The following is a 27,616-nucleotide window of genomic DNA, read 5'->3' on the forward strand; positions in this document are numbered from 1 at the left end:
TAGTTCAGTGATGGCCCGTTCCTAAAGGGAAAGGATGGTATTGGTTATGTGGAGAAAATGCTTATAAGACTCTACCCCCCAGCTGTTAGGGGGCATCCACCTTAGGTGCTGTAATACCCAATTTTAACCAGCCTCTCTAAAGTGGTATTACAAAACCGAATGGCTCTAGACATGTTCTTGGCATCACAAGGAGGGGGTTGTTCCATAATCAATGAAAGCTGTTGTTCCTATAGAGACCAAAGTGGCAGAATCGAAACAGATCTGGAGGAAATTTGGAAACAAACTAAGGTATTTCACGAAATGGCCATGGATGACACCTCCTGGGGTTTTGAAGAAATATGGGAAAAGTTAACTTCCTGGTTACCCAATCTCTCCTGGTTGAGGCAACTGTTTGCAGGAATATTGATGTTAATTAAGTTAATATTGATTACTTGTGGTATGATACAATGTTCCCTCTGGTGTTGTAAACGGTCTATGATTGGAAATGGAATGAAATTAAGCACCAAGTAGAAATGGGAAATTATTTCAAAAAGAATTTTGATGGTAATGGTAATATACAAAATGTTGCAAAAGAATTTGCAAAAGGACAGAAAAAGGGGGGAATTTGAGACAAGGGGGCACAAAATCACAAAATGGAATATAGAAACCTTTAGAATTAGTTTTAAGTAATGTTAAGTTTGATGGGTTTGTAACAGTAGCAATGGAAAAGTACTGAGGTGCACGATACATAGAGAAAAAAAACAGAGTACAGCTAGAGAACATACTGAGAATTCTCACAAGATAAATCGTTAGAGTTGTGACATAGTTTAAGAAAAACAGTCTAGAAGAACAGGACACAAGGATAAGAACAGGACACAGGGATAAGGAGTATCTGGGAACCGCAGGTGTCCAGGATGGGCTACAGTTAACCTAACTGATAAGTAGGTGGATAGGAGGATTATTATGTCTCTGGTTCTAACGAACCAATTAAACTGGTATAAGCATCTACTGCGCATGCTTCAAAGGCTGCCAGAAGTGATGAAGATTGTTGGAAGAAGCAAACGACCCTCAGAGACCGCCTCATGTACGTAGCCTCATGAATATGTATAGCCCAGTGGCTATAAAAGGATGGCTTGTGTGGCAATTGAGAGAAACACCTTAGGAGGAGCTATCTGCCGTGTCTCCCGGCGCCGCAATAAAGAATACCTGCTTGTCAGCTTGAAAACTTTGTTGTCAAGTTTGTTCCTGGAGTTTTCTCTGAATCAAGATTCTCCTTGAAGGCATGCACATGAAAAACAACAAGGTGGTTGGTGACAGCCTACATGGCCTCATTAAGGGGAAATCCTGTCTGACCAATTTGGTGGCCTTCTACGATGGGGCTACGGAACTGATGGACAGGGATAGAGCAGTTGATGTTATCTACCTGGACTTGTGTAAAGGGTTTGACACTGTTTAATTGAGAGACATCAGTTTGATAGATGGACCACTTGGTGGATAAAGAACTGGCTTGATGGCTGCATGCAAAAGAGCTGTGGTCAGTGCCTCAATGTCCAACTGGAGACCAGTAATATGAGCCGGCAGTGTGTGCTCGCAGCCCAGAAAGCCAGTCGTATCCTGGCCTGCATGAAAAGGAGCGTGACCAGAAGGTTGAACAAGGTGATTCTACCCCTCTGCTCTGCTCTTGTGAGACATCACTTGGAGTATTGTGTACAGTTCCCGTGTCCTCAACATAAGAAGTACATGGAACTGTTGGAACAAGTCCAGAGGAGGGCCACGAGGATGATCAGGGGGCTGGATCACCTCCTGTATGAAGATAGGCTGAGAAAGTTGGGGCTGTTCAGCCTGGAGAAGAGAAGGCTGTGTGGATACCTCATAGCAGCCTTCCATCATCTGAAGGGGGCCTATAGGGATCCTGAGGAGGGACTGTTTATTAGGGACTGTAGTAATAGGACAAGTGGTTAAGGGTTCAAACTTAAACAGGGGAAGTTTAGATTGGATATAAGGAGGAAGTTCTTTACTGTGAGGTTTGTGAGGGACTGGAATGTGTTGCCCAGGGAAGTTGTGAATGCTCCGTCCCTGGTGGTGTTCAAGGCTGAGGTGGACAAAGCCTTGGGTGACATGGTTTAGTGTGAGGTGTCCCTGCCCATGGCAGGGGGGGTGGAACTAGATGATCTTAAGGTCCGTTCCAACCCTAACTATTCTATGATTCTAAGATAACAATGCCCAGGTAGAAAACCTGGTTGTGAATGTATGCCACGTAGATGCTCATGTACCCAAGAGACTGCACGCTGGAGAACATCAGATCAACCAACTGGTTTATCAGGCTCTTAAGACTGAAGTGGCTCTGACGGATTTAGATTGGCAACATAAGGGTGAAGTATTTTTAGCCCAGTGGGCCCATGACACTTCAGGTCATCAGGGCAGAGATGCAATATATAGATGGGCCCGTGATCGAGGGGTGGACTTAGGAATGGACACTATTGCCCAGGTTATTCACGAATGTGAAGCATGTGCTGCAATTAATCAAGCCAAGCAGTTAAAGCCTCTCTGGTATGGAAGATGATGGCTGAAGTACAAATACAGGGAGTCCTGGCAGCTTGACTATATCACATACCCACCAACCCACCAAGGCAAGCGCCATGTGCTTACTATGGTGGAAGCAACCACCAGTTGGCTGGAAACATAGGCTGTGCCCCACAACACTGCCTGGAACACTGTTCTTGGCCTTGAGAAACAGTTCTTCTGGCAACACAGCACCCCTGAGAAAATTGAGTCAGACAGTGGGACTCATTTCCAGAATAACCGCCAAAGAGCACAGTATTGTGGGTGTATCACTTCCCCTATCATGCACCAGACTCTGGGAAAATCAAATGATACAATGGACTGTTAAAATCCTATACAGAGAGCAATGGGTTGCGGGACCTTTGAATATATGAATATCCATTTAGCAAAATCCCCCTGGTTAGTCAACACTAGAGGATCTGCCAACTGGGCTGGCCCAGCCCAATCAAAACTACTGCATATTGTAGAGGGGGATAAAGTTCCTGTGGTGCATGTGAAGAACGTGCTAGGGAAAATAGTTTGGGTTATTTCTGCTTCAGGCAAAGGCAAACCCATTGGTGGGACTGCTTTTGCTCAAGGACCTGGGTGTTACTTGAGGAGTAATGCAGGAGGATGGGGAAGGCCAGTGTGTACTGGGATTTGATTTAGGTGAAAATATCCACTGAATTTAACTATGTGATGTTAATTGCTTTGTATTACTACATATTGTCACTTTGGCTATATGTCCGTTGGGGCTCTATGTCCATCACCACAGTCAGCCCCTCACAAAGCCCTTTTTTGCTACTCTGGATTTAAGGATCTGAACTTGGTTCCTTTTTGATCTCCACATTAAAGAATGAACTTTAATTAAACTGTACAAGCACAGTGGTAATGGAATCAGAACTGGGTTCAGCATGCAACAATCCAGCACCTCACACCACCTTTCCTGCCCTGGAAGACTGTTATAACAGATGGAGCCCCAGGTCATGGACTATATGTGCTCAACGTACTTTATTAGGGATAGTCCATGGACTAAGGGAATGATATCTGTATGTTTATATATGTCTCTATCAAAAGGCAGGAAAATTGATGGTTTTCTGGCATGATGTCAATGATATGGAGTAAGAGATGGATACTGTCCTGGTTTCAACTGCAAGAGTTAATTTTCTTTCTTGTAGCTGGTACAGTGCTGTGTTTTGACTTTAATCTGAGAATAATGTTGTTAACACGCCAATGTTTTAGCTTTTACTAAGTAGTGTTTACCCTGATCACAGACTTTTCAGCCTCTCATGCTCTGCTAGTGAGGAGGGGCACAAGAAGCCAGGAGGGATCATAGCCAGGACAGCTGACTCAGACTAACCAAAAGGATATTTTATGCCATAGAACATCATGCTTGGTATAGAAACTGGGGGGAGTTGGCCAGAATGGGCCAATTGCGGTTCAGGTTGTGGTCGGTATGTCTTTGGGTGAACAATTGTGTTATGCATCACTTGTTTTTTGTGTGGAGGGGGGTGTTTTATTCCTTCCTCCATTCCCCCCCCCCCCAATAATATTGTATTATTATTCTATTTTACTTTGATTTCAATTATTAAACTGTTCTTATCTCAACCCATTGGTTTTTACATTGTTTTCCAATTCTCCTGCCTATCCCACTGTGGAGTGGGGGGGAAGTGAGCAAGCAGCTGCCTGGTACTTAGCTGCCAGCTGGGCTTAAACCACAACACTCAGTTCCCAGTCTTTCACTCAGGAGCCGCTACTTTCTTTTGCCATCCTGAGACCATGTAGACTACAGCAGTAGGACGATTAACATGTTTGGTTTTTTGTTTGTTTTTTTTTACTGAACACTAACCATCTTAAACAAACAGCTTTCTCATTATTCACTTTGAAACAACTTGAGTTAGATATCAGGAGAAAGAAAGGAGTGCTCTGCCTACAGCTGGGGGATGTCTTCCACATGGAAGCAGGTATGCTCTGTGCAGCTGCATGTCAAGCTTTCCTAAATACGCCCTAATGGAACTTTTAATCGCATAGAAAAACTGAGAAATAAATATGTGTGTGGTAGGGGGCTTTAATATTAGACAGGAAAATCCTGAAACCAAATAAAACCACACACCACACTAAACAGTAACCTGTGGCCTAGGGCCAGGTTCCCTGCCACGCTGCATGGGTCATGGGCGTCCCTCAGGCCGGGTCGCCCCTTGTCCCTTGCCCCATGAGCTGCAGCGGGCACCAGGAACAGCACCGGCCCCAGCTCCCGTTCGCTGTGGCTGCGGCGGCGGGTGGAGAAGCGAGAGCCTGCTATCTCTGGCCCCGGCTGTATCCGGCACGGTAAGGAAGTCGCTTTGGCTTCACCACCCCCACTAAGCGGCCCTTCCTGCCGCCAAAGCCTGGCGGCGCTGTCCTCCTCCCAGTTGTTGCTCCTCCTCCCCTCACTGTCCCAGGGCGCAGGACTGACATCACACCCAGAGTTTCCATCCGACTAAGGTAGGAGGAGGAAGAGGTTGAGCGGAGTGGCAGCATGATGGCGGTGGTCGGTAGGACTTAGGAAACGGCGGCGGAGGAGGAATCCAGTACCTGCTCCCCAGACCTATTGTTCAAGCTGGTGGGGGCTGCGGGTTCGCCGTGTGGGGCCTTAAGGAGCCGGCGGCCCAGGCCCTGTGGTAGCCGCAGGAGCAGCCTCCGACCCTAGGTTGCAGCACAGACATCTTCGTGGGGTGTAGCGCCCTAGGGAGGCCGGGCCGGGCGCACACACGCAGGTAGGCAGAGGCCCACCATGGCTCCTTTCCTTGGTCCGGAGTTATGTGGTGGCTGTGGCTTTCAAAGATGGATGGTGAGGCGAACTGACGTTGAGAAGAAGGGGTTGGATGCCCAGCGCGCGCCTGGGCTCCTGGGCCCGCTCGCTGTTTTCCAGGGAGGGAGGGAGCTAGCTAGCTGTGAGAGCTGGAGGCGGGTTCTTTCGCTGGCTTCTACGGGGGGAGGTTGTGACGAGCAGGTTGGGAAGCAGGAGTGCCGCCTTCGCTCTTCTCTGGCCATGTGGGGGCGCTGAGAGAAGCGAGCACGGTGGACAGCGGCCGCCTTAGCAATACTGCCAGAGAGCCTTGGCCAGGAGCGGCGCCTGTGTGGATCGCGCTACCACCAGAGGGCCGTCTCTGGGGGCGGAAGGTGAATCCGCGGGAGGTAGGGAGGCAGCCCTAGCTTGCGGTCTCTCCAGGAGCGCGTTGGGAATGGTTGGTCGCGGGAGACCGCGAGAGCGTGGTGCGGGTGGTCGGGGAGGATCGTCGCGGAGCAGGGAGCGGGTGACAAGGAGGGAGTTTCGTGGCCGCTAAAGATGATTATTGGGGCTCGGGGATTGCCGGTCCCGGAGGCGGCAGGGTGTTCGCACCCTGGACGCGGGAGGGCAGGCAGCGCGGAGCTTGGCCTCGTTGGGCAGCAGCGGCCGATCCGCGAGGAACCACCTAGCTGCCCGGCTTGCCGCCGCGGGGCTTTAGCGTCGCTTCGCGGCCTCAGGTTACAGGGCTCTTTCCGATCACATTTCTGTCGTCATCGCCTTTGTTTGTTGGTTGGAGTGGCCTTGGTGTCTGAGATAGTGCCTCAGCGCAGGGCTTTTTCCATCCCGGAGAGAGGCGGCCCCCGCCTCCATCATGAGCTGTAGATCGGGCTGTATTAGAGAGCACCTTGAGGCAGGCAACCTGCAGGCGAGCCCCTAATCGATTTCACACCACTAAATCCATAAGAGGTACTGCTGATTATCAATGAGTTTATACTTGCACTCCATTTAAAGTAAGCCTAAACTGTAAGCCTAAACTTTTTCTAGGTGCATCTGACACAGTAGATATCTGATTGAAGATGTTCATGTATATGAAACAATGATAATTCCATCTGTGGGATCTTGTCAGCTTGATGTAGCTGAGCCAGTTTTTAAAAATGGGAGTCTTTTCTTTTCCTGCCTCTACCCCCAGCTGGATGTTAACATTATGTCTGTGTTTGGAAATGTTTCTGATATGTTTGTGAATGTGCATGAAATAGTTTTGCTAATCAGATCTCAGAGCATTAATATCTATAATTTATATTTATGTAGTTGGGGAGGCTGTTTTCCTTTAAAAGTTAGATCTAGCTGTTAAGACAGGACTATGGCATACCAGTAGTGATTTTTTTTTTTTTTAGTGAAAAAGAAGATGTCAAATATGATAGATACTCCCTTTCAGTGTTGTAGTGACAGGACAGGTTATTTTCATTATCTTTCAGTTGCAACCAGCAAATATTTCAAATTATGTTAACATTTTCCTTTACTATTTTAGGTAATTTGGGAAAAATCCTCAATACCTGCAGAGACCAGTTGAGTAAATAAGTCACCTGGAAAACAGAGTTCCAAGAAGTGGATTCTTGACATCTGCCTTCTAACCTGAGTGGACTTCTACTTCTCTTTTAAACTTTTTAATATTTATGATGAATGGACACAGTGATGAAGACATTGTAAGAAACAGTAGTGGAGAGTCAAGGTAAGCACTTTCAGTCCTTGGCTATGTATTCTGTATTTTATCAGAACAGGTTTATGTTTTAACTTTATGTCAAAGCTTCCCTGGTAAGCAAGTAGACCATTATTTAAGAGGACTGGCCATGCATTTTTACAGATGCTTAATTTGCTTTTTAAAATTTGCTAGATTCATTTAATAGCTGTAACAGTCATGTGTATATACTTTACATAATACAGTTTTAATACTATTTAAGCTCTATCAGCATCTATTACTCTTTTTCCTCAAAATTTGTCTGAAATGTCAAAAGGTAAAACAGATTAGATTGAAATATTAAACTTGTGTCTATGAAGTGCAGGGCATTCATGCATAATATATGCTATGTAAACCCCAAACTAGGCTATCTCTAAAGTTGGAACAGTGGACTGTTAATTCTAATGAGGCTTCCTTTTTATGTTTAGTTGTCAAAGCAGTATAATGGAAAGTGTTGACTTCATGTTTGCTTTTTTCCAAAGTGAAAGTACAGTTTTCCCAGCTGTCGTCTTAATTAAAAATAAAAATTCTCCCCTCTAATGTTGATTGCTGGTGTTCTAGGATGTTTAGAGGGTTCACTTGGTTGGAAAAGCCTGGTTAGAACTTCCCTGCTACGAGATGAGGAAAACAGTGAACTTGGGGTGAAATTAAATTCTGATTCTAGAATACTGATAACTTCCTAGTGCAGCAGATATTTGTTGAACTTAATATTTCTAAAACTGGGAATATGATGAATGCTACAGATTTAAGAAGGCAGGGCAAACTTACAAATAGAAGTGTTTGTGATCATGCTGTCAGTTTACCCATCTGTCTCCTCGTCCTTCTGATCGCAGTCTTTTGAACCTGTTAGTTGATTCCATCAGTCAGAGGTCATAAAGAAAACTGAGTTCTGTGGGCTTCATGAAAACAGCCACTTGGATAGAGGGGATAGATCTAAGTAATTGCCCCAACTGAGGAAATCCAAGAATAATGTAGTGGCCAGACAGTCACTCAGCATGTGCTGGCCATTAAGCTTGCATGTAGCATAGTGAGTAATGGGGTGGGAAGAGGAAGTGTTTAGGTGATATTAGGTGCAAATCTCTAGGAAACCTATGAGCAGTAAAACTAAAGAAACTTTAACAACTTCTGTGGATTTTTTTTTTTTTTAAATGTTAAGCTTCCCTATTATATCTAGACAGTCAGTAAACTTTTAATCTTGTTAATAATTTGTAAGGGGTTTTTTGTTGTTAGATTTCTGCTTCCAGTAAAGATGGTGCTTGTCTAGTTAGCAAACAAATTTTGGGCTTCTTCTAGTAAGTAGCAAAATATTCCTGATTATTTATATTAAAAAAAAACAAAACAAACCCAAAACTCAAACCCAAATAACAACAACAAAACCCCAAATGAACCAAATCCATAGCAAGCCTTGCCAGTTGAGTACAGGAACATGAACAAAATAAAACAGTGTGAACAAAGCTAGTCTTCTGAACTTTTAGAGAGTTATAAGTAAGACCACCAATAAACATTAACGTGTTGGGGCCAACTCTGATGACTTTGTATTTAGGAAGTTTTTTTACTACTTGAAATGAGCCACCTAGCTAAAGATAATGTAGGAATAATACTGCTTATCAAACTATACAAAAAAAAAAAACAAACCATCCAGACAACTTTATTATAAGTAAATATCAGGAAGATGCAAATTACTTAAAACGTTATAGTTGCCTGTGAAGTGAGTTTGGTTTTTTTTTGTGTGTGTGGTAGTTTTTTTTTTCTGGTTTTTTTTTGGTTGTTTTTTTTTTTGTGTGTGTTTTTTTTTGTTTAATCCTAAATGTGCTGCTTAGCACATTTTAACGCATTAATAAAGTTTTAAAAGGATTTTTTTTTTTTTTTCCCCTAGGCTTGTATCAGTCATTAATCCAGTAGCCTAATCACAGACAGATCTCAGAAAACCTATTTGTATGCTTGTCACTTGCTATCAGGAAACACTATTTTTGTAAATGAAGGATGAAGGTTCCCATTATTAAAGAATTTAGCCTGTTTTCTGTCCAGTCTATTTTCATTATTAAAATAACTTTTGTGAAAGATGTTTGATAGTTATGGGGTACCTTATTATGAGTTGCCTCTGTTGTTGTGGTTTTTGTTTGTTGGTGTTGTGTGTTGTGTTCTCCACACACCCTTCTTCAAGTTTTCCAGAACTCTAAATGATTTTCACTAGGAGGAGAATTCTTTAAGCTAGCTGTGACTGCAGACAGATCTCTAAAACTATAACCAGGGAAAATCAGTAACAAAATAGCTAGTATTGATGGGAAATTATCATTACTAAGCTTTTAGTAAACCTATTCCATTCAGGAAGAGTTAGACATCTTCAGGAATAAGAAAAGAGAGTGCAGCAAGCTCACTGCCCTGGATTTCAAGAGAGCAGACTTTGGTCTCTTCAGGAACCTGCTTAGTAAGGTTCCATGGGATACTGCCCTAGAGGGCAAGGGGGGGCCAAGACTCTTGGTTGATACTCCAGGATCACCTGCTACAAGCTCAGGAGTGTTGTGTTCTGACTAGAAGTGCAGCAGGAGGGCCAGGAGACCTCCTTGGATGGATAAGGAGCGGCTGAGGAAAATTTGAGGGGAAAAAAAGAGGCTTATAAAGGTGGAAGCAAGGACAGGCTGCCTGGGAAGAATACAGGGATGTTGTCTGGGAAGCCAGGGACCAGGTTAGGAAACCTAAGGTCCAGTTAGAATTAAACTTGGCTAGGGATGTGAAAGATAACAGGAAGGGATTCTATAGGTACGTAGTGAATAAAACACATACTAGGAACAACATGGGCCCTCTCCAGAAGCTATCAGGAGAACTGGCTACAATGGATTTGGAGAAGGTTGAGGTTCCTAATGACTTCTTTGCCTCAGTCTTCACTGGCGAAGGCTCTGACCACCCCACCCAAGTCTTGGAAGGCAGACGCAGGGACTGTGAGAATGAAGAACTTAGGCCCACTGTAGGAGAGGATCTGGTTCAAGACTGTCTTAAGAACCTGAATATGCACAAGTCCATGGGACCTGATGAAATCCATCTGCAGGTCCTGAAGGAGCTGGCGAACAAAGTTGCTAAACCACTGTCAATCATATTTGAAAAATCATGGCAGTCAGGCGAAGGTCCTGACGACTGGAAAAAGGGAAATATAACCCCCATTTTCAAGAAGGGGAAAATGGATGACCCTGGGAATTACAGACCTGTTAGTCTCACCTCTGTGCCTGGCAAAATCTTGGAGCAGATTCTCCTGGAAGGCATGCCAAGGCACATGAAAAACAACAAGGTGCTTGGTGACAGCCAGTATGGTTTCACTAAGGGGAAATCCTGACTGACTGGGAGGCCTCCTGTGATGGGGCTACAGAACTGATGGACAAGGGCAAAGCAGTTGATGTCACCTACCTGGACTTGTGCAAAGCATTTGACACTTTCCCACATGACAACCTTGTCTCTAAATTGGAGAGACATCAATTTGACAGATGGACCGCTTGGTGGATAAAGAACTGGCTGGATGGCCGCACACAAAGAGTTTTGGTCAATAGCTCGACATCCAGCTGGAGACCAGTAACGAGTGGTGTCCTTCAGGGATGAGTGTTGGACCGGACTTGTTCAACGTCTTTGTTGGCTACAAGGACAGTGTGATTGAGCGTGCCCTCAGCAAGTTTGCTGATGACACCATCATGTGGTTTGGTTGATACCCTGGAGGGAAGGAATGCCATCCAGAGGGAACCTGACACGCTTGTGAGGTGGGCCAATGCCAGCCTTATGAAGTTTAACAATGCCAGGTGCAAGGTTGTACACCTGGGTTGGAGCAATCCTAGGCCCAGCTACAGGTTGGGCAGAGAAGAGATTCAGAGCAGCCCTGTGGAGAAGGACTTTGGGGGGGTTGGTCTATGAGAAACTTAACATGAGCCGGTAGCATGCACTCGCAGCCTAGAAAGCCAGCCGTATACTGGGCCGCATCAAAAGGAGCGTGACCAGCAGGTCGAAGGAGGTGATCCTGCCCCTCTACTCTGCTCTCGTGAGACCTCACTTGGAGTATTGTGTGCAGTTCTGGTGTCCTCAACATAAAAAGGACATGGAACTGTTGGAACAATTTCAGAGGAGGCCATGAGGATGATCAGGGGACTGGAGCACCTCCCGTATGAGGACAGGCTGAGAAAGTTGGGGCTGTTCAGCCTGGAGAAGAGAAGGCTGTGTGGATACCTCATAGCAGCCTTCCAGTATCTGAAGGGTGCCTATGAGGATGCTGGGGAGGGACTCTTCATTAGGGACTGTAGTGATAGGACAAGGGGTAACGGGTTCAAACTTAAACAGGGGAAGTTTTGGTTAGATATAAGGAAGAAGCTCTTTACTGTGAGGTTGGTGGGGCACTGGAATGGTTTGCCCAAGGAAGTTGTGAATGCTTCATCCCTGGTGTTGTTCATGGCCAGGTTGGACGAAGCCTTGGGTGACATGGTTTAGTGTGAGGTGTCCCTGCCCATGGCAGTGGGGTTGGAACTTGATGATCTTAAGGTCCTTTCCAACCCTAACTATTCTATGATTCTAAGAGAAACAAAACAAGTTAAAGTAATTTAGAATTGCTGCTGGGAAGAAACCACAGAGAAGGTCAGACTTTCAAAAGTAGGTAGAAAAGGAGTGATGTAGGCAGATACAGTGACAAATCTAGGCAGCAGCATTGGTGATAGAGTAGGTAACAATGAATCTTTGGATGTTATTTAAATAATATGACTGTTTACAAATCTAGTAAGGCCATTTTCCCCTCTTTGATGTCTGTGTAAGCTTCCATAGTTGTTGCTCCAGGGTGACAGTTCTGATCCCAATTAATTATAGCTGGGTATATGGTAGCCACTATCACTACTTTGAAAAGTAAAGTGAAGTAGTGGATCAGGGCTGGCTTTATAGAAATACACAGCCTCATGTATTTTGCTTTATATTGTTTTAAAGGAACTCTTACCATGAATTGCAGAAGTTTTGAAAAACTTGTATTCTCAGCAATAGGAGGACTAAGAGAAGGGGCTAACTAAACCTTAGATTGTATACACTGACTAGCACTGTGGTAAGGAATTGTAGCTGTCTTCTGTTCCCTGTGACTAGCTGTGAAAAAGTATTTCTGAAGCATGTGGGAAAGAAATAGCCAATTTGCCATGCTCCTGTGTTCCTTTTCACCTGTGAGTCTCTTCATCTGGCTGGTAGATGTCCGGAAATCTTTCCATTGCTGCAGGTGCCGAGCCTGAAGTTCTGTTTGGCCACAAGTAGAAGTGAATCTCTTGTATTTTCGCAGTTTAAGAACTTCTTATTGCACCGTTTGGACTTTCCTTGGCTATGTTAGCAACCTCTGAAGCTATAAATCTGTGCTATTGCCAGGCATGGTGAAAATTGTAGGCTGACATAAACACTATTATCTTGCTGCTTGATGTTAGAATTTCTGTGTGGTAATTGCAGTGGAGTCTACTCTGCAGTTTATTTACTTGAAATCACTGTTCTTTAATGTTTCCAGTAGTTCTAGGTGAAATATCACAGATAATGTTTATCTAGATAGCAAGTAAATATAAGCATAAAAACTTTATAGCAATGCTCTGAGAAACTGACTTTAAGAAAAGCATTTTTTGTAGTGTTCTTGAAAGCACTGTTGCAAACTTCAATAGGAGAAAGTACATAGTTGTTAGCTAGCATTAAGAAAGCTTAATAAGCAAGGAAGGGTAGTTACAGCTCAACTGCAGCACAAGCTTCAGGTAGAACAGGGAATGCAGAAGTGAAACGTTGGTGTCAGTTGAATAGCAATCTGTTTTCTCATTTCTTTGCTCTTCCTATGTTTCCTGTAGAGAAAGACACGGAGCACTTGAGTAGGCCTTACCTGTTGGTAAAAAAGTGTGTGCTCAGTAGAGCTTATCTGTAAAGTGGCTGGGGTGCACTGTACTTCGTTTTTCCAGTAAGCAGAAAGTGGCTTCTTGTGCCAGGGTCCCTTATCATTGATTATGTTCTTGAAAGCTGATGTTAATACAAGACTGTAATTTCTGTGGATTTAATTGTCTTGATTTAATAGTCTCTGGACCACAAAAGATAGGTAAGTAAAGCCACCTCTTTGTCATCAGGCTTGAATTTGCTGTATAAACTCATACCTTCCACGGAAGATTAAAAAGATAAATTGAAAGCCACTATTCGAAGTTCCTGCTTTCAAGAAACCTAAGAGTGAGTTAAAACAAAGTTTCCCCAAGCATAATTACAGAAGTATTCCCATCTATGTATGAAGAGAGTTGTATTGGGTTTATGTGGCAAGGTTTTGGTAATGAGGAGACTGCAGGGGTGGCCTCTATCAGAAGAGACCATGGGCTGCCCCTGTGCTGGGCAAAGCCAGTTCCAGCTGGCTCCAAAATGGACCTACTGCTGGCCAAACATGAATCAATCAGTAAAGCTGATGACACCTCTGTGATAACATTTAAGAAGGGGTGAAATGGCTCTGCAGACACCAAGGTCAGTGAAGAAGGAAGGGGAGGAGGTGTTCCAGGTGCCAGAATGGAGAATCCCCTGCAGCCTGTGGAGAAGACCACCCTGGAGCAGATATCTGTCCTCCAGCCCATGGAAAGCCCCATGCCAGATGTCATGGTTCATGCCCAGCCAGTAACTCAGTAGCACCAGCTACTAGGAAGGTGAAAAATAACTGTTACAGTTGAACCCAGGACACCAGAGCAGGTGGATTTGTCCTGAATGAAGCTTTAGACTGTAGAGAGCACACACTGGAGCAGGCTTCTGGCCGTTAGAGAGGAGCCCACGTAGGACTAGATTTTCTGTCGGGAACTGCAGCCCTTGGGAGAGTTTAATACTCTTTGTTCCCTTTGCTTTATATTAGTGGTGATGAATAAGATGAATGTTTTTTACACGTCTCAATCAGATTGAGTAGTTCAGTTTTCTTTAATAAAAAAAAAAAGCCTACTTGCATTGTATTTGCTTAAATAATTTTACCTATGAACTTTTACTTTTAGGAGTTTGGCATTTAGTGTCTGTTACTTCCGTTCTTTCTGGAAGCGGCTCTTCAAATTCATGACCTTCCTTGGACTTCTGGTTTATTAAAATAACGGTGAACTGTCATTTCAGATGCTTTTCAAAGACATTGCAGAAATTAATAGTTTTTAGTTTTAATGGGTTAAACTTTTGTTTTGCTCAAATTGATATTCTGTGTAGCTAAACCTAAGACTACTGAAAAGAATTATTGATTCTGATAGAACACTTGCTTTTAATGCTTGTCAGTGATGTTATTCTTTAAGTCTGTCTTCTGTCATCTCCCCAAATCATACTCTGGTTTTAGTCAACAGTTATTTGTTGGGGTTTGAAAAATTAACAGGTGCAAGCATGCAGCATTTGTCTCTCTGTAAGCTATCTTGCTTTTCTTGCAAAATAGTTTGAAAATAAATATTGCTTTTGTGGATTTTTCTTAAATATCCTCTTGAATATATTGAGAATATCCAGAGTCGGTGTCTATAAAATATAATACAGGCTAACTTCTTAGTTGTGTCATACTTTCATACCAAATCAGATTTAGCATATGCTGCTGTATAAATGTAGCTATGTGACTCAAGGGCTGGGGGTGTGAGAAGCGTCTTTACTACATGTCCCGGAAGATATTCTCTGTAGACTTTACATTGGTTTGCCAAGATACATGAAAGTGTTTTTTCATATAGAAATCCCATCCTGAGAGCATGGTATTCATTCTTAGTATATATTACTGCATGGCTACTATTGCAGGTTAGCATTGTCAGTTCATTTTATTTTATCATCACTCCAGTGATTTTTCTTTTTTTTTTTTTTTGCATGGTAGAGAAGTAGTTTTGCTTCAAAAGGACTGAAAAGGTCATCGTTATTGCTTTGTCCATCACTTTAGCTTCTTTTCTTCCATAGTTCTGTGATGCTCTTGTAACTTTTGTGCAGTCTCATGCATTCCTGTCTTTGTTTAGTGTTGTTGGTTTTGGTGGTTGTTTTGGTTGGGGTGTTTTTTCCAATTGAAAAATGACAGTTTATGTAATGTATAGTTTCTTAATCAAGAATACCTTTTATCAAATAATGCTGTTTTCATTTTACTGTTTTTATATGCATAATATATAAACAATATAAAAATACTTGAAGCAGGGGGAGTAAGGCTTATATGGCACATTTTGAAAGAAGGATTTATAAAAGTAGGAATTCTGTTTTGGATAACAGAATTAAGTATCTAAAAGAGGACAAATGTATTTCAACAGCAAATACTGAATATTCCCTTTCTGTATACATCATAATAACAGCATCTTTATTCTGTAGCTTGATTTGTTTTGGTCTGTTGTTTTAGATCTAGAGTTCTTCCAATTCTAATCTTGATAGTGTTTATAATTTCTTTTGATGTTTGGAGGAAATTACACCACAGGATAGAGTTGTTTGGTTGAAGACAGCAATGCAAGAGTAGAGTAAAAGGAGGACATAATGTGACAAGGTGGGATAGGGTAAATGGACAAATGCAGGTGAATAGTTCACTGAAAAGTAAGTTTTGTACAGTGTCTGTTTCATTATATGTACAGTATGTATTGGTTTTCTACCAGTCTTGAGTATATTCAGAAAGGATGAGGGAAAGACAGAAAGGTTATAATTTAGACTTAGGTGTCTGAAGATTTCCTCCTGCCTTTTGGTTTCAAGCAGGCTTTTTTGAAAGAGGTGAAAAAAGGCTGGTTGTGTTGTACCCAAACCCTCTTTTTTAGGCTACTTCAGGTGTCCACAACAAGATGAGTATGTTGTCTTCTTTTCACCTTTTGCTGAACTGTACAAATAAAAGCATTTAAAGAAAAGGTACTGACACTGGACTGTACAGGAAGAGAAAGGGGCAATAAAGCAAGTGCTTTGCCTGCCCTCTTATGTAAGAGGAGAGGATCAAAATTGCTGCTCCTGAGATGATGCTTATGTAGCAGCATTAGGTAGCAGGTAATTATGACAGCATTCTGAGTCTTTGGTTGAAGAAATATTTGAGCTTTAATGTTCCTTGCATCCTAACACTAGAGATACAATACCAGAATCTCAGTAATTAGTAGTGCCAGTTCAAGTGATTAATCTTGTATAGGTCAGTGGTACCATTTTTTGTTAAAAGGCATTGCTCATTGTGAGAAAAGTTAGACAAATTATGAACTCTAGCTGGACAGCATCAGATAATATTTAGTGCTCTTTATCTAGAGGAGGAATTGCTTGGATAATACAACACAGATAATGCAGGGAAAATCAAAGATGCCCATAGGCAAAGAAGGAAAAGAAAACATGACTGTCTCACAGATATGTCAATGAATTTACATTTTATATGCTTTTATTATAGAACTTAGGTTCATGGACCGGATGAACTCAGCAGCTTTATAGGGATTGGTCCATGCACTAAGGAATGATCTCTCTCTTTTTGTGTGGATGTGTGTGTGTATATATATATATGAGACAAGAGTGATGGTATGTTGAAAAATGTGAGATGTGAGCATGATATGAACGGTATGGAATAAGGGGTGGATACTGTCCTGGGTTCAGCAGTAGCATTCATTTGTCTCCTTAGTAGCTGGGAGGAAGCAGAGACAGGACACCTGACCCAAACTAGCCAAAGAGGTATTCCATACTACAGCACGCCATGACCAGTATATAAATTGGGGGCAGTTACCCGGAAGGGCTAGATTGCTGCTTGTGTCGGGCTGGGTATCAGTCGGCGTGTGGTGAGCTGTTGTATTCTCTTCCCTTGTTATTTCCCTTGTCATTATTATTATTGGTGGCAGCAGTAGTGATTTGTGTTATACCTTAGTTACTGGACTGTTCTTATCTCAACCCGAGGGAGTTACATTCTTTTGATTCTCCTCCCCCTCCCTCTGGGAGAACGGGGAAGAAGAAGGTGGTGGGGGGAGTGTGCGAGCGGCTGCGTGGGTCTGAGTTGCCAGCTGGGCTTAAACCACAACAAAGCCACAACACCAACTGAAGTCTATGTATACCAATGCACAAAGTCTGGTAAACAAACAGGAGGAACTGGAGCGCCATGCCCAGTCAGAAAGCTATAGTATCATAGGAATAACTGAAACATGGTGGGACATGTCACATGACTGGAGGATCGTGATGGATGGCTATAGGCTTTTCCCTAAAGACAGGCAGGTAAGAAGAGGAGGAGTCATCACAGTCTATGTTAAGGAGAACCTGGAATGTATATAAGTCAACTTCTGTGATTGTGGAAGCCCTACCAACCCCCTTGGCTTAACTACGAGCTTCTGATTCTGTTCAAAACTAAAAGAGAAGCATACCAGAGATGGAAAAGTGGACAAATTCCTATTGAGAACTACAAGGGAATTGCCAGGGTGTGCAGAGATGCAGTTAGAAAAGCACAAGCTCAGCTCCAATTGAAACTGGCCAGTGATGTCAAAACCTGCAATAAAGGGTTCTTCAGGTGCATAAACAACAAGCAGAAACAAAAGGAAAATATCAACCTGCTGTTAAACAGGAGGCAGGAATTAGTCACCAACAACGCTGAAAAGGCAGGGGTTCTCAACACTTTCTTCACCTTCGTCTTTACCAGGACTGTTGGGCCCCAAGTCCTCAGTTCCAAAATCCAGGTTGACACAGACACAGATCCACTGTCAGTGAAGGAAAAGTTGCTACATGAACTACAGGAGCTTGACCTCTATAAATTGATGGGGCCTGACAATATCCACCTGAGAGTGTTAAGAGAGCTGGCTGACATCCTTGCAAGGAGGCTGTGAGAGACTGAACTGAAATCAGACTCCACCATCCATTGTCTCAAAGATTGGTATGAGAAGCTGAGGTCCCGTATCTCCAAGATGGGTATGAGGAGCTGAGATGGGACTCCACTGCCCACTGTCTGAGAGATGGGTGGGAGGAGTAGACTTAAGACACCACCTTCCATTGTCTGAGAGATGGGTGGGAGGAGCAGAGATTAGACTCCACAGTCCATTATCTCGAGGATTGCTGGCAGACATGTGCAGTTGAAGAGCTGGCTGCAAGACCAGTGAAACTGGATGCACATGCTCCACCTGGAATGTGCAGTACATGACATTAAGAACAGAGGTGCTCCCCCCAACACATAATAAAAGGGGAAAAAGGTAATTGCTGTGGTGGCCACCCACCTGTGATGACAACTACATACCCTGGAGGGCTCCCACCATCGAAGACAATGACTATGAACCCTTGGGAGGCCGCTGGATCCATGATGGCGACTATCTCTCTCTGCGCTCCGAACACTTGCTTAATTTCTATCTTTTTTTCTGACATGTCCTATCGCTATCTTTTCTATAATAATCAGCTTTTTATAATAAACAAACTGACCAATTGCAGTACTTGACCTCGCTTGCATCTTAATTTCACTCAGGGGATCACAAACAAAATACTTCCAACACTGGGTTTTTCTCCAGTTGGACCCTGACAGCCACTCTCCACAATCTTTGAGAAGCTATGGAGATCAGGGGACATCCCAGAAGACTGGAAGAAGGCAAACATCACCCCTAGCTACAAGAAGGGCTTAAAGGAGGATCCTGGAAATTATAGGTCCATCAGTATTACTTCAGTCACCAGGAAACTTAAGGAGCAAACCCTCCTGGGGGCTATCACAAGTCAAGTGAAGCACATGATTGGGAAAAGCCAGCACGGATTCACCAAGGTCAAATTATGCTTGACAAACCTGACTGCCTTCTAAGACAAAGTAACCTGCTCAGTTGGTGTGGGGTGAGTGGTAGACATTGTGTACCTGGATTTCTCCAAGGCTTTCGATATGGTTTCCTACAGCCTCTTCCTGTATAAACCATCGTGTTATGGTCTTGCCAAGTGGTGGTGAATAGTTCCTTTTCAAATTGGCAACCTGTCAAAAATAGGGGTTGCACAATCCAAGACTGTTGGTAAATACAATCTAAGAGTGCAGCAAAGGCTGGGATCTGCTTGGCTGGGGAGCAGCTCTGTGGAAAAGGGAATTGGGGGTCCTGGTAGACAAGCAGCTCAATATGAGTGAACAGTGTGCCACTGCAGCAAAGAAAGCCAAGAGGATGCTGGGTTACATCAACAAGGGCATCACCAGCCAGAGAGAAAGATAGCATTATCCCACTCTACTTGGTGCCTGTCAGGCCACACCTAGAATACCATGTTCAGTCCCCACTACACAAAAAAGATGCGAACAGGCTGGAGAGGGTCCAGAGAAGGACCGCAAGGATTATCAAAGGACTGGGAAGCCTGCCTTTTGAGGAAAGACTGAGAGATCTGGGTTTCTTCAGCCTAGAGAAAAGAAAGCTCAGGGGAGACTTTATCAACATGTTCCAATATTTAAAGGGTAGCTACAAAGAAAACAGAGACTCACTTACTCCCTTTTTACAAGGAGTCACATGGAACAGAGGAGGGGTAATAGGTGCAAGTTACTCCCAGGGAGATTCCAGTTTGACATGAGTGGAAAATTTTTCACAAAGAGAACAATCATACATTGGAATAATCTCCCCAGGGATGTGGTAGACTCGTCAACACTGGACACACTTAAGATTGGGCTGAACAGGGTGCAGGAGCATCTAGTCTAGGTCATGCTTTAGCAAGAAAGGTTGGACTAAATGATCTTTGAGATGCCTTCCAACCTGGTATCCTATGAACCAAGCTATTTGAAGACTGCAGCAGTTCAAAGCAAACATCTTTGTGTCAATACCACAAAAAAATCTCTTGCCTAACAGGACTACCTACCTATTCAAAAAGAAGTTGAATGGAAACTTTCAGCCTAAGAATTATTTCTCAATTACGTTTAAAATTCTAATATGTATCACAGTATCACAGTATGCTAGAGATTGGAAGGGACCTCGAAAGATCATCTAGTCCAATCCCCCTGCCGGAGCAGGAACACCTAGATAATGTTACACAGGAATGTGTCCAGGCGGGTTTTGAATGTCTCCAGGGAAGGAGACTCCACAACCTCCCTGGGCAGCCTGTTCCAGTGTTCTGTCACCCTCACTGAGAAGAAGTTTCTTCTCAAGTTTAAGTGGAACCTCTTGTGTTCCACTTTGTACCCATTACCCCTTGTCCTATCATTGTTTGCCACTGAGTAGAGCCTGGCTCCATCCTCGTGACACTCCCCCTTTATATATTTATAGACACTAATAAGGTCACCCCTCAGTCTCCTCTTCTCCAAACTATAGAGACCCAACTCCCTCAGTCTTTCCTCATAAGGGAGATGCTCCACTCCCTTAATCATCTTAGTTGCCCTGCACTGGACTCTCTCCAGCAGCTCCCTGTCCTTCTTGAACTGAGGGGCCCAGAACTGGACACAATATTCCAGATGCAGTCTCACCAGGGCAGAGTAGAGGGGAAGGAGGACCTCTCTCGACCTACTAACCACCCCCTTCTAATACACCCCAGGATGCCATTGGCCTTCTTAGCCACAAGGGCACAGTGTTGGCTCATGGTCATCCTGTCGTCCACTAGGACCCCCAGGTCCCTCTCCCCTACACTGCTCTCTAACAGGTCGTTTCCCAACCTATACTGCAAGCTGGGGTTGTTCCTGCCCAGATGCAGGACTCTACACTTTCCCTTGTTATATTTCATCAAGTTACTCCCTGCCCAACTCTCCAGGTCTCACTGGATGGCAGCACAGCCTTCTGGCATGTCAGCCACTCCTCCCAGCTTAGTGACATCAGCAAACTTGCTGAGAGTACACTCAATTCCCTCATCTAAATCGTTGATGAATATATTAAATAATACCGGTCCCAGTACTGACCCTTGAGGCACTCCACTAGTTACAGGCCTCCAACAAGACTCAGCCCCATAGACTACAACTCTCTGGCTTCTCTCCTTCAGCCAGTTCGCAGTCCACCTCACTACCTGATCATCCAGTCCACACTTCCTCAATTTAGCCGTGAGGATGCTGTGGGAGACTGTGTCAAATGCTTTGCTGAAGTCAAGGTAGAATAAGAAACAGGTCAGCGTCAGGCAGCCTAACAACTTGCATGATCTACTTCCGAGATAAAGCAATGCTTGACTTGCTTTTGAAGTAATACTTGTAAAACAGCAGCAACAACGAAGACAACAGACCTATTGAACTTTCTAAAAAACATTACAAGGAAGTGTCCAAAAGAAAGAAGTATTATATAAAGAGGAAACTAAAAACCTACTTTTTTCATCACACCAAACTGTCTGCAGCATTCTAGCCACATCTCTTGAGCAGTGCCCACAATAAAAATTAGGGTATTGAAAATTAAGTATTTTGAAAATTATGTGTCCTGGGTTCAGCTGTAAGTTATTTTTCTCCTTCGTAGCTAGTGCAGTGCTGTGGTTCTGACTTTAGTCTGAGAACAGTGCTGATAGCACATCAGTGTTTTAGTTGTTGCTAAGTAATGCTTACTCCAGTCAAGGACTTTTCAGTCTCAAGCTCTGCCACTGAGGTGCACGGGAAGCTGGGAGGAAGCAGAGACAGGACACGTGACCCAAACTAGCCAAAGGGGTATTCCATGCCACAGCACGTCATGCCCAGTATATAAACTGGGGGGAATTACCTGGAAGGCCCAGACAGTTTACTGCTTGGGCTGGGCTGGGCATCGGTTGGCAGGTGGTAATCAGTTGTATTGTGCATCACTTGTGTTTATTGTTTTCTTTTCCTTCTCCCCTTTTAGTTTCATATTCTCTTCCCTTGTTATTTCCCTTGTCATTATTATTATTGGTGGCAGCAGTAGTGATTTGTGTTATACCTTAGTTACTGGACTGTTCTTATCTCAACCCTTGGGAGTTACTTTCTTTTGATTCTCCTCCCCATCCCCTCCGAAAGTGGGGGGAGAACTCGGGGGAGTAAGCAAGCATCTGTGTGGTTCCAAATTACCACCTGGGCTTAAACCATGACATTATGGCTTTCTGGAAAACTACTATAGCAAGCTACCTTAGTAATAGTTTTCCTTTTCAACTTCTTTTCAACACAGCTACTAGCAGTTTGCTGCACCAAATCAATTTACAACCAAAAAAGCGTCCCTTCCTTGCAATTTGCTTTTGCAGATGTAACTTCACTGGAATATATATGTACTTGGCTTTTTATTTTTGCTTCACTTGTCTAGTGCTGTCCTAGTCAAAATTTAACAGTCATTACTTCTCATTATTACCTAAGCATGGCCCAGATACACCCTGCCTCAGGATTTAATTGTAGCCAGCTTTTTTTGCTACAGTACTTTAGCTAATGCATTCATCAAACAGTAACAGAACTCTCCTCCTCCAGCCCCCCCACATTTTACTGCAAACACAAAACTACTGGCAAGCTAAGGGGTAAAGACCAGTAATAGAGAGCAGCCTTCCTTCTCCCTAACACAAACAAATTAAGCAATCCTGAGTTATTAAAAGTGAATATTAACCTCTAATCTCTGTCATGGGATTACCTGTGACCCTCTAGCACATGAGCAGTAATACAGGTTGAACCCTAGTAATTCAGATGCTAACCCTAGGAAGAAGGGTGGAATTATTTAAGGTACACAGTTATACACATGCATGTGTTTAAAACAAAACTTCCATCTATCATCTCCTTGCAAATAGAAGGGGAACTATGGAAGAAAATTTCAAAATTTCACTTTAAATGCTCCTACATTTACTCTGAATTTTAGCAATTTTCACATGATTTGAAAAATGGTACAAAGCAGCAGTATGAGCTATCACAACTGAAGCCAAGCACCCTGAAAATAGTCTTGGTCTTCAAACAGTATATTTGCCTGCTGGTGAGTGATGCTCCACAAGAATAACTTATTTTGACGTTACTATTAATGCTCTTTCCAAACTTCCCCCAACACAGCACCCCCTTAGTGGTGTCTGTGCAGTCTGTACAAGGAACAGATTCAGCTTTTGAAAAACATCCTACCAACTTACAGACCCAACAAAGCAGTGTAACATGCAAGCACAATTGAACTGAATGATATTTCTTCAAACTGCTGTCCTGAAACCAAAGTATAAAACGGCGCAAAACAATACAGAATTTAGGAAAACTAACTAAATTTCAAATTAAAAAGTTTTTTTGGTGGTTGCTTTCAATTTTAGTACACGCACACATATTCCACATTACATGACAGACTGCAGTTGCTTTTCCAAGTGTTTAAAATGCTATGTAGTTTAATACCTTTTACCCTTTCTTCAAGAATTATTGAGATAAATAAAACCCCAACCCCCCCCAACCCCACATAAGACATCACTGCAGAACTCATTACACTGCAACATCTACCAGCAGCACTTTAAGTTCAGAGAACTTGTTTGTCATAGTTTTAAAAAGCTAATTTAGTTTTTGAAGATTGTAGGAAAAGTCATACAAGATACATAAGTCTTATACACATTTCTAGCAGCTCAGCTGACATTTTTCTGATCTGCTAAAATGAATACTGTAACAGCTATTATAGGGCAAAACCAATCATAATCAGCTTGAGAAAAGTTCATATTCTTTTGAGAAACTGAAAGACAAGCAATCTCTCACCCCAAAAACTTCTATTGGAAGCATGCCAGAAGTGGTTTAACCTTTCTTGAAGTTGAAAAGGAAAGGAGATACAGTTTAAGACAACATGTACATTTTCTAGAAATAATCATTGCAAGCTATCACTGATAACAAAACTAGAAGTGAGAGCATTTCAGACTACACCAAAATCTGACTTTTAAAATAGTTGTTCTATTAGGGGAAAAAGAAAAAACACATGCACCCCAAAATACAACACATTTTCATGACACTAAGACTGTTTTCATTCTTTGATTAAAAGCAGCAGAACCTAAGTTCTATAATAAAAGCATATAAAATGTAAATTCATTGACATATCTGTGAGACAGTCATGTTTTCTTTTCCTTCTTTGCCTATGGGCATCTTTGATTTTCCCTGCATTATCTGTGTTGTATTATCCAAGCAATTCCTCCTCTAGAGAAAGAGCACTAAATATTATCTGATGCTGTCCAGCTAGAGTTCATAATTTGTCTAACTTTTCTCACAATGAGCAATGCCTTTTAACAAAAAATGGTACCACTGACCTATACAAGATTAATCACTTGAACTGGCACTACTAATTACTGAGATTCTGGTATTGTATCTCTAGTGTTAGGATGCAAGGAACATTAAAGCTCAAATATTTCTTCAACCAAAGACTCAGAATGCTGTCATAATTACCTGCTACCTAATGCTGCTACATAAGCATAACTTCATTCAGACAACAATAGTCTACTGTTAGTCTCCACTCTCAATTAGACTTTTTTACTGGCCCTATGGGGCTATTAAAGGGTGAGCGAGTCCTGCTGATCACTCCTTGGCTCTCCAGTCTATGGATCAGCTTATGGATGGGAATCAGGGAGTCTCTGTTGGTGCGATATTGCCACTGGTGCACTGTTGTGTTTGTGATTGGTACATTTTCTTTGACCCTACACCAGAAGGTTCCTCTGAGAGACCAGGCAAGGTGGACAGCTGCTTAATTTCCTCTGTGTCCAAAGCAGCAATACCAAAAGACCATCGGTACCCTTTTGGGTCTTTGAAGTACCCTCTCTTGAGGTAGTCTACGCCAAGGTTGCATGGAGCCTCTGGACCAGTAACAATGGGGTGCTTTTGCCATTCCCTTCCAGTCAGGCTGATTTCAGCCTCCAGTAGAGTCAACTCTTGGGATCCTCCTGTCAGTCCAGAAGTATAAATGGGTTCCACTCCTGTCCTGGCTTCAGCAGTAGTAGTCATTTTTCTCCTTCTTAATAACTGGTGCAGTGCTGTGTTTTTGACTCTCAGCCTGGGAACAATGCTGATAACACCGATGTTTTTAGTTGTTGCTCAGTAATGTTTACTCTGACCAAGGACTTTGTCAGTCTCATTTTCTGCCAGGGAGGAGGGTAAGCACTGAGGAAGCAGAGTCAGGACACCTGACCCAAACTAGCCAAGGAGGTATTCCATACCACGGCATGTCATGCCCAGTATAGAAACTGGGGGCAGTTTCCCAGAAGGGCTAGGTCACTTCTCAGGTCGGGCTGGGTATTGGTTGGTGTGTGGTGATCGATTGTATTCTCTTCCCTTCTTTTTACCCTTATCATTATTATTATTATTGGTGGCAGCTGTAGTGGTTTTGTGTTATGCCTTAGTTACTGAGCTGTTCTTATCTCAACCCGTGGGAGTTACATTCTTTCAATTCTCCTCCCATCCCTCTGGGAGCGTGTGAGCGACTGCGTGGTTCTGAGTTGCCAGCTGGGTTTAAATCACGCAGTTCTTTGTGGCGCCCAAGGGTTGAGATAACAACAGATCTGACTGGAGTTTGTCTAATCATATTTCTGATAGGAATTTATTGTTTTGGAATAACAATCACTCATCACAACGCTGATATATTTGCTCTCAAAGTTGTTGCTCTTGATCTCGAAGTTGCAGCATGTCGTACTTTACTTACAGCCGGTATTTGCTGTTTTAGTGTTTATCAGCTGGAGGGCTTGGGCTAAGGTTCTTGTTTCACTGTACTTTATGGTAATGACTTGTAATGCAATAGACTCATTAATCATGAAACTGATCTGTTTTGCATTCCCAGTGTGGTCAACACCTCAGTACTTTGGGAGGTATATAATGGAAGTGTTTAGGAATTACACATCTTTTTTCCCCTCCTTGGGTGGTCAAACTGTGAAAGAGACATTCCCTTACCTTCCCAGGCCCCCCACCAGATTATTTACAGCATCATTTGAGAGTTCTGAAGGTTTTGAATGGCCTTTGTGTACCCTTGAGACCTGCCTGCTGATTGTGATGGGGGTCACCATGTTGGCATGCATACAGAGTGTGTCTTGCCCATAACCATTTCGTCTGAACTCAAAAGTTAAGCAGGTTCGGGTTTGGGTCTTGTCTAGGGTTAGACGACGATATAGGAGGACCAAGAGATTTTCCCCGAGGCTGGACAGTCATGAGTGGCAGGGTGTGTGGGATAGTATGGGCAAGTATCTAGGTCAGTGGGCCCCTTCGGTGCTTTGGAACTTCCCCACCGAACAAGTGCAAAATGCAGAAAAAATAGTAAAACACTTAAATGAGGTGTGTTGTCATCTTGGTTATTTCAGAGCGGAACAAATCATGGCAATGTGCTGGGGCTTGACATATGCCTACAGAGCCCTATTCAACACTATCCAGCACCTTCAAAGGGAAAAAAAAATCTCTGGATCTAATGGCAAAGCAACAGACAGCGCAGCTATTCCAACTCAATTGTATGCTGTTGCCTGCTCTGTAGCACTTTTATAGTCCACCGACTAGATGTCTTCAGGTCACCAGCGACTGGCCCTGACTTCCCTCCGACCATTATTCCAACAAAGAATGAACTTTGATGAAACCAGGCGGGTTCTGCCGTATCATCGGCAGGCAACAATCCAACACTGCACACAGCCTCTCCTGCTCTGAAAGACTGTTACAAGAGATGGAGCCTGACATCATGGACCGGATGAATTCAGCACCTTTATAGGGATTTGTCCACGCACTAAGGAATGATCTGTCTTTCTCTTTGTGTTTCTGTGGATGTATGTGTGTGTATATATATATATATATATGTGTATATATATATATGTATATATATATGAGACAAAAGTGATGATATGTTAAAAAATGTGAGATGTGAGCATGGTGTGAATGGTATGGAATAAGGGGTGGATACTGTCCTGGGTTCAGCAGTAGCAGTCATTTTTCTCCTTCTTAGTAGCTGGTGCAGTGCTGTGGTTTTTGACTTTCAGCCTGGGAACAATGCTGATAACACCAGTGTTTTTAGTTGTTGCTCAGTAATGTTTACTCTGACCAAGGACTTTGTCGGTCTCATGTTCTGCCAGGGAGGTGGGTAAGCTCTGAGGAAGCAGAGACAGGATGCCTGACCCAAACTAGCCAAAGAGGTATTCTATACCACAGCACGTCATGCCCAGTATAGAAACTGGGGGCAGTTATCCGGAAGGGCTAGATCACTGCTCGGGTCAGGCGGGGTATTGGTTGGTGTGTGGTGAGCTGTTGTGTTCTCTCCCCTTGTTATTTCCCTTATCATTATTATTATTGGTGGCAGCTGTAGTGGTTTTGTGTTATGCCTTAGTTACTGAGCTGTTCTTATCTCAACCCATGGGAGTTACATTCTTTCAGTTTTCCTTCCCATCCCTCTGGGAGCAGGGGGAGGAAGGGGGCTAGTGAGTGAGTAGCTGTGTGGTTCTGGGTTGCCAGCTCGGCTTTAACCATGACAACCCCTTGACACCTTGATGGCCTCAGGGTACACTGTGCACCTTGGTCACTAGGTTTCTTCCAGTATCCTGTAAAGAGTGAAGATTGTCCTTGGCCTTCCTTTTATTGCTAATATATTTGTTAAAAGATTTTTTTATGGAAGTGGTCAGATTAAGTTCCAGCTGTGCCTTTGCATTTCTAATTATCACCCTGCCTAATGTAACAACATCCATATACTCGTGGCTTGGCAGTCCCTTTTTCCACAGGTGATAGATTCTTTTTTTTTTTTCCCCTCAGTTTCAGCAATATCTCCCTGTTCAGCCAGGCTGGTCTTCTTCCTCATCGGTCTGCTTTCGGCAGATGGGGCTTTCTCCTGTGTCCTCATTCTTCAAGAGTGTACAGCCTTCCTGAACCCCTTTGTCCTTCAGTAATGTATCCCAATGTATTCTCCCAA

At 43.3% G+C, this 27,616-nt stretch overlaps 1 protein-coding gene across 8 annotated transcripts in view; it reads left to right on the forward strand.

Moving 5' to 3' along the window:
• Positions 1 to 4,821: 4,821 nt before the first annotated feature.
• Positions 4,822 to 27,616, forward strand: part of LOC130593773 (chromodomain-helicase-DNA-binding protein 1-like) — a 72,278-nt gene continuing 49,483 nt past the window's right edge. For 5 of the 8 annotated variants that reach the window (XR_008970870.1, XM_057399142.1, XM_057399148.1 and 2 more), the window contains exons 1-2: positions 4,822 to 5,276; positions 6,819 to 7,019. Coding sequence is in view for 7 of the 8 variants with exons in the window: in XM_057399142.1 (XP_057255125.1) it covers positions 6,964 to 7,019 (56 nt within the window). In the remaining variant the exon portion in view is untranslated. Of the gene's footprint in view, positions 5,277 to 5,297; positions 5,698 to 6,818; positions 7,020 to 27,616 lie in introns of those variants that run through there. The other 3 variants (XM_057399144.1, XM_057399143.1, XM_057399147.1) reach the window with 3 other exon arrangements.

Source organism: Pezoporus wallicus, unplaced genomic scaffold (genome assembly GCF_028554395.1).
Source record: "Pezoporus wallicus isolate ANWC-B61680 ecotype Strahan unplaced genomic scaffold, APGP_CSIRO_Pwel_v1 contig_4492, whole genome shotgun sequence".
In the NCBI taxonomy this organism is placed as follows: domain Eukaryota; kingdom Metazoa; phylum Chordata; class Aves; order Psittaciformes; family Psittacidae; genus Pezoporus; species Pezoporus wallicus.